The 7250-nt window shown below is 51.2% G+C and overlaps 1 protein-coding gene and 1 pseudogene across 1 annotated transcript; one reads left to right on the forward strand and one right to left on the reverse strand.

The window, feature by feature from the left end:
- The first annotated feature begins 2836 nt into the window (after positions 1 to 2836).
- LOC134368626 (heat shock transcription factor, X-linked member 3-like) lies at positions 2837 to 4281 on the forward strand. Its single transcript, XM_063085050.1, has 2 exons — positions 2837 to 3316; positions 3742 to 4281. Exons 1-2 carry the CDS (start codon positions 2837 to 2839, stop codon positions 4279 to 4281), a joined length of 1020 nt encoding a protein of 339 aa, XP_062941120.1.
- Positions 4282 to 5609: 1328 nt separating this feature from the next.
- Positions 5610 to 6900, reverse strand: LOC134366657 (protein EOLA2-like; annotated as a pseudogene).
- Positions 6901 to 7250: the final 350 nt, after the last annotated feature.

The raw sequence follows: 7250 nt of genomic DNA on the forward strand, positions 1-7250 counted from the left end.
GAGCTGGAGGGAGGGAAGGAGGGAGGCTGTCAGGAAGAGAAGAGGATGCGGGGCCAGATGCGAGGCTGTCACCTGAAGGAACAGGCACTGATGACAACGTTTCCTGGGAGGTGGGCCCTGTCGTGCACACGCTCCACATTTTCCTTCCCATGCTGTCCCCACCACAGTCCTGGGAGGTGGGACTGTCCTCATGGCAGCTTGTTCGGCCTGAACTGGAGAGGAAGGTGACGACGGTGCGTCCTGTCAGAGGCTGGGGCAGAAGGTCTGGACAGATCCTCCTCTCCTCCTCCCCTCAGGTGGCATGTGTCCCCCTGTGGATTCTCATGTCCTTCCTCTGCCTCGTGGTCCTCTACTACATCGTGGGGTCCATCTTGTTCTTGCACTCGATGGACGTGATTGCAGAACAGCGAAGGACGCACATCACAATGGCGCTGAGCTGGATGACCATTGTCGTGCCTCTTCTTTTGAGGTGAGCTTTCTATGGGAAAGCTTGTCAGCCACCAGACTGTCACTCACTGTCTGTGAGTGTGAGTGTGTGTGTGAGAGAGGAGGAAAGTTGGGATGTGTGTGAGTGTGTGTGTCAGAGAGAGAGAGAGACAGAGAGAGAGGGAGAACGTGCAGCACGTTGCAACTTAGATCACTTTCCCAGGGGGTCACTGGTCCTCACAGGTGCCTGAGTCAGCTGTGCTCGGCTTGGGTGACAGGACTGTGGTGATTGATTCCATTCATAAGCTGGTGACACACAGGGGTCATCTTTGGGGGGCTCTGGAGCACTGAAGAGAAAACCGATCATTTCTCTCAACGTTGCTTGGGCATAGCAGGTTCCTTAGAAAGACTGTCTGAGTGGCAGCCCAAGGCTCCTCAAGGCTGAAGAGGCCGAAGCTGAGGGACACCGGAGTTCCTATAATGCCTTTCTCTGACTGGACTGAGAAGGCACTGTGAATTATTTCCCCTTCAGGGCATAAGAAGAGCCAGAGGCCGTACACTCTCAATCCTAGTGGACATTCAGTGACTCTGAAAAAAAAAAAAAGAGAATGTTAGCTAATGGTCCTATGCAAGCGACATGACATACATGTGTCTAAACCAAATCACATAAATAGCAGCTCTTTGCTGAAAGCCAGAGCTATGGATTCCTTGGGCATTCTCTTCACTACCCTTCCCCTCCCACCCAACGGCCGAAGCCTTTTTAGAAGTCATCAGCAGCATGCATACGCTAGCAAAGGCCACTGCGATATGTCACTCTCAGGCTTAAGAATTCGCTTAAGAAAAAAGACTTTGCCACGCACGTGAAACACACTGGCCGTTTCACTGAAAACACTAGGAGTGACCTTTGGAGACATCAAAATAAAGTTCATTTCAATTCTAATCCTGTACATGCACGTGCATACAGGTTAAACTGACTTTACGAATGAAGGCTTTGTAAACTTGTTTAAAAGCATCGTTACCACAGACCAATCCCAAACCCAGAAATGATTAAGGATTAGCACCCTTGGACTGAAAGATACCTCAAAAGGTTCTCTTTCAAACCAACTTTGTACTCCCCTTTTAGTAACAAAGGCCTGGCCATTAGAGAGTCCACTGCTTAGTAGGAAGAGGACCCAGAATCCTTTCAGCCTGGAGCCTTTGCCCTGTACCAATCCATCTCCTGTGCAGAGTTAATATTAAGAACAAAGTTGTCTGCAATGGCTAGAGGGCAGGTATCACCAAAGAAAGGGTTCTATCCTCTCATCTCTGTTTGAAAATGACAATTATTTGGGGTTTTTCTCCACCACTCCCCCAGCCCCTCAGACTCTCATCTGTTTTCAAATACACGTTGATGGGTATTTTTGTATTGCATTCCGTTACTCATGTCTAGTTAAACAAGTACGAACTTTCCTCATAGTAGAGTCTCTGTAAAGCAGGCCTCACAAATGAGAGGGTCTCCGACAATAAGAACAGGATCCATGACGAAGAAATGGAAAGTAAAGACAACCGTGTTGTGATCGGTGGAGGGATGCATTGGGGACAGGCAGAGCTCCACATGACAGTGCAAAGCCCAGGCGAGCATGTGCCCATCCAATCACACATCCGTGCTCTGAGTACCGCTCTGGTCGAGGAGCAAGAGGAGCACTCCCACCGTGCTCAGGCGCAGCCCCACTCGGGGGACAACTGGAGCAGGTGGTAATAAGTCAATCTTTCTCTGGGCCATTCTGAGCAGATGGATCCCACCAGCAGGAGTGTTTGGAAGAGACCAAAGCAGGAAAGAGATGGGGGGAGAAGAGGGACACCAACCGAGACTAGATTTCCCAGCCTGGTAGGGACCACCATCTCCTGGGAGGTACAGTCACCCAGGTGCCCAGCTGACCCAGACATTCCTGGTGATACCCAAGTTTGGACTAACTGGGGACTGGCCCTTGAGCAAACCAGAGAGGCCAGCAACAGGCCTCCCCTGTCTTCAGGGGTGGAAGTGGCCATGGGATCAAGGCTGCTCAACTCATCCAGGGTCTGGCCCCGTGAAACCATGTGTCTCTCAGCACATGGGAGACCTTTCTGGGAATGTGAACCACCCTTTCTACACTTTTACAAAAGGGAGAAGCTCGGTGGCCCAGCTACCTGTCCCCTTACCCACACTTGGCCAGGGCCCAATCTCCAGACTGGCCGTGAGCCATCTACGTGACATCACATGACAAATAAAGAGGACGATGACTTCAGCAGCCGGTTGCCCCCCTACCGAGATTCTAGAATCCTGTGGACAGTATTTATTGGGCATCGCCACTCAGACTGAAGGCAGTTTGTACTTACTGGGACAGTGGTTAATGGTGTGGGGTACAAAGTGCTCCTGATGACAGTGTAGCCCATGGATAGTCAGGATACTGAAGACCGTGAAACCGAGCTCGCCTCATCTTCTGGTGGAGAGCCAGCAAGCGGGGTCCGACCAGATCCAAACCTGGATCCAAGGGAGGTATCAGATGTCCAAGGTGACCAAGCCGTGGGACAAGATGCAGACTCCCAAAATGATGAACAACCAGCAGATCAAAACCAACGGGCGTCCAGTGTGGAAGAGGACAGTGACCCCAGAACACTCTCCTTCCCGAGGAGGCTCTGGAAGATCGTTGAGGATGACGCTCTCGAGTCTGTGCGCTGGGATGATGATGGACACACCGTGATCATAGAGCAAGACCTTTTCCAGAGGGAAATTCTTCGCAGGAGAGGCATGGACAGGATTTTTGAAACAGACAGCATGAAAACCTTCATTCGCCACATGAACCGCTATGGATTCAGCAAAACACGAGCAAAAACCTCTTCAGTTCATTCTCTGGGGAACAAGAAAATTATGGTAAAGTAGAAAATATTCCTCTTACCCCTTTTCTCTGTTACACAAACATCTTTACAGGTGCCAAGGTGAATGATATACGACAAGAGTTTCATTTGTGAGGACAACTTTAACATGACCTATTATTCATGGACAGATCCAAATCTACCCCTTGAAAGCATAGATTTTGATATTAAATGACCACGCCCTTAGATATACTCTGTGGGTAGGAGTAGAGACTCAGAGCCAGGGAATGTCAAATGTACAGACTGCCACCCTCACTTATGAATTGTTTCTCTCTAGTGAAGTCATGCTATAGGACACAGTGACACTTGCCAGCACCTTAAACACTTCCTTACTCCATCATCAAATAAGACCCTTGTGATTCTGGGGGAGAAAAGAATGCACATCTTATCTCAGAGTGACTAAAATGTTTCCTTTTGTTTCAGCTTTACAGTAACCCCAATTTTCAGAGAGACCAGCCTGGGCTCCTTGAGAACAGCCACAAAAAAGGTGACCTCAGAAACACTGCTCTGCCAGCAACCTGTGCACCCACCGCAAAAAGAAAGAAGCTGGTACCTACGAGACATTCCCTGCGAATCCAACACATTAAGGCCAAGAAAGAAGCCAACAGCAAGTCCCAGGGGGAAGCCCCAAATGTCCAGGGACCCAGTAACCCTCAGTTCTCCATCTTCCCTGGGGGTACCCGGTCTAGGGGCACTGTTGCTAGACATCCCCTAGGAAATTGTTCCCCTGAAGAGCCAAATGATCCAAGCAGGGGGGAAGACATCTCTGTGAATGTTAGGTTTGAGCCCAGGGCTGACATTGTGATAATGGAAGGTGCAGGGGACCCGCTCCCCAACCTCCCACTTTACCCGGGAATTGGTCTCCTGATGTCTCTGTATGACATCTGTTATTCCACTCTGATGGCTTCCCTCTTAGAAATGTCTCCCAGTGAGCTGCCCAACGAGGAGCAGTCGGAGGGCTGATTACACGTGTGCATTCTGTGAACAGTTTAAGGACAATCCAGGTCCCTAAACTCACAGGCCACTAAGGAATGATAAGAAGGGGCATTTACTAATGGTGAAGCCATTTTTGGTTTTAATGAATCCAACAAAACCCCATGTTAGCAAATAAACCATGTAAATGAGAAGTGAGACTCCCTGTCGTTTCTAAACTTCTATAACACACACATGTCACTGACATGAGACTAAAGATCCTGCCCTAGACAGGCTTTGTCCCCAATGTCCTCTTCCGTTTGAGGCAGCAGCATTTCCACACACTCTGGAAAGGATTTTGCTGGGGACTATGGAGGGCTCGCCCAGCAAGATCCGGTCCCCTGAGCCTTGTCTGCTGCTCAGGAGACAGAACAGCCTCACTCCTGACCTTGGGAGTATCACCTTACATTATTCTTGTACCTTGAAACAAGAGATTCCTTCCTCATCGCTGTCCCCACACTGTTGCCAGGAAGTTTCTGTTCCACAGCTGAGTGTCCCAACCCAGCACCCAGGGTCCCTCCAAAGAGGCTGCCCCATCTTCCAAGGGAGGTACAAGCACTGTGTCCTGGCTCAGAAGAGACCAGCCACTCCAGTCTATGCCTGGGGGGAAAGCCCATGATCCTCATAGCTAACCACCACTAGAAACTTTGCTGGGAAATCACACAAGAAAAGCAGAAAGATTTGCTACTAAACTATAACACTACTGATCACTTTGCAAAATCAGCCTCACTCAATGAGAGCTGTATCTCAGGTCCTTTGTTTGGATCTGAAGAAGCTCTGTGCTGCGGGCGACACATGGGCTTCATGAACCATTGGCCCTCATGACGGGGGGACGTGTGTACAAGAGACCTAGAGGAATCTGGAAGGATGGACAGCTGCATGTTTCTAAGTCTGACGTCCTCTTCATCCTGGATGAGTCAGGCTATTGATGGCTGGTCACTCTCAGACAGATATTCATAGCCTGGACCCACGCTTTACACAAGGTCACCAGGATGCTGTTCAAAGAGTTGATGAGCTCCGACCAGAAGAAAGACTGGGGAAACATGAAGGAGCCCCAAACACTTCACAGTTACCTTTGACACAATTTATTTCTACAATCTAGACATTGGCAGAACCAAAATGACCACCAGAACCCCTTATTCCGTTCATGTGAGCACAGAAACCCGTTTCTGTGAATACCACATAGTGGGAAGCACGCTACAATGCAGGGGTAATTCACACTTAACCTGATCTACATGCACGTGCACCAAGATGGCGAATCAACAGTGCCATGATTTAGCTGGTTTCTCAGCCACGTTCCTCTCAAGAGCCCACACACATCACACCTTCTGCCCCAAAGGGATCAGGTGCTCTGGGATGTCCACCTGGAATATATCCTTTCCCCCTTTGCTAGGTAAGGGCTCCAGTAACCACCTGGGGTGGAAATCACAGTCAGGTACTTCCGCTGCGGGTTGGTCAGGACAGCTTGGTTTTCCAGTTCCACGACCTCCTCAGGAGCTAAGTTTTCGGGACACTCCAAAGATTCCCCAACGTCAATGAGCCCTGTGCAAAAAGAGAGAAACACATGGGTGGTTTTCCCTTCCATCACCTAAGGCCTGCCAGTGTGACAACTTGGTTATTCAAAATTATGGCCACTACAGACTTAGATGACATCACCACAAGGACAGGAAGGGCAGCAGGGCCTTCTCACTGAGCACAGATGATGAGCCAAACATGTTCCGGGAATCCTGGGTGAGGCCGAGGGAGCTCTCCGGAAATGAAGAGGACAGGGCCTGCTCCCCTGTGAAGCCACACAAGTAACGTGCAGGTGCCAGAAAGACTGCTGAGGGTAGGAGTTTGAGAATGGAAGGGCACCAGCCACTGCCCGGGAACATGGAGACAACGAGGCTCTGAGGCAGTTCACCAGGGGCAGGTGCGGATATGGACCCCCCACCACCCACGGAGGTGAAGGGATTAGCCCAGGGTGTCACTGGTGGTGGGGACAGGGCAGGCAAGTGGAGCCAGGCAGGCAGCCAACCCACACAATGTGCTGTGCTGCCTCTGGTGGTCTCTGCCCCACACACGCACATGCACAGCCCAGCACCACATGACATCATGGACCTGACCCAGCTTCACAGGTCAGAAGAGGAAACTGAGGCCCAGAGCAGAGAAATGATTTACCGGAGGTGAGGCAAGCTGGGCCTGCAGACCCCAGCCCAGGGCCCCTTGCTGCCCCCTTGAAGGTGCGTTGCTTAAGAAAATTGCAGCAAACACACAAACCAGTTCAAGCCAAAAGAGAAGCCCCCAAACTCCCCAGCCAGATCCAGGGTGGCAGCACTTGGAGTCATCAGCACAACGATCAGCACATCGTCACTTACCAGCTACCTCTCCTCGGCCAAACTTTTCCCCTTCCCGAAGCAAGGCCTGAATCTGAGCGGGCGTCATCCCGAGCCTCCCCTGCAGCAGCTCCCGACAGGCGTCGTCTTCTCAGTCCCTGTTAGCAATGTGGATGGCGATGGTATGGTTCTGGTGGCTGCCGAGCAGGGGACACCAACGTGACGCCAAGGTCTTGACCCCATTTAAGTCAAAGCCAGCATAAGGCTGCCGGAAGGAGAGGCAACAGATCTTCATCTTCCGCAAGCTCTCTGGGCCTCAGTGGCCTGTGGGAACACAGAAGCTCATCACACACCAGTCCTCCAAGCTCACGGCCAGTGGGCCTGACCTTCACCCTGTTTCCCAGGTGCCCTGAATCCACACTGACCTCGATGCTTCACTGCTACCCTCTGTCGGCACAGCAGGCCCAAGGGAAGACTGGGACTGGGAAGGCTGTTATTTGGGTCACTCAGATCCACCTGATGGAATGCTCGGAGAGCTCACGGACTATGGCAGGGACAGCTAGAGAAAGGCACAGGCAGGACAGCGTGTGATCAGTGCTACGACAGAGGTCATCAAGTCCGAGGGGAACACGGACGAGTGTGGGC

This window comes from Cynocephalus volans, chromosome X, assembly GCF_027409185.1.
Source record: "Cynocephalus volans isolate mCynVol1 chromosome X, mCynVol1.pri, whole genome shotgun sequence".
Lineage (NCBI taxonomy): Eukaryota > Metazoa > Chordata > Mammalia > Dermoptera > Cynocephalidae > Cynocephalus > Cynocephalus volans.

Excerpts from the sequence above, each read along its gene's own strand:
- LOC134368626 (XM_063085050.1), top strand. The coding sequence starts at position 2,837 with ATGGATAGTCAGGATACTGAAGACCGTGAAACCGAGCTCGCCTCATCT. Across the intron at positions 3,317-3,741 it reads TGGGGAACAAGAAAATTATG|CTTTACAGTAACCCCAATTT; the intron begins GTAAAGTAGAAA and ends CTTTTGTTTCAG.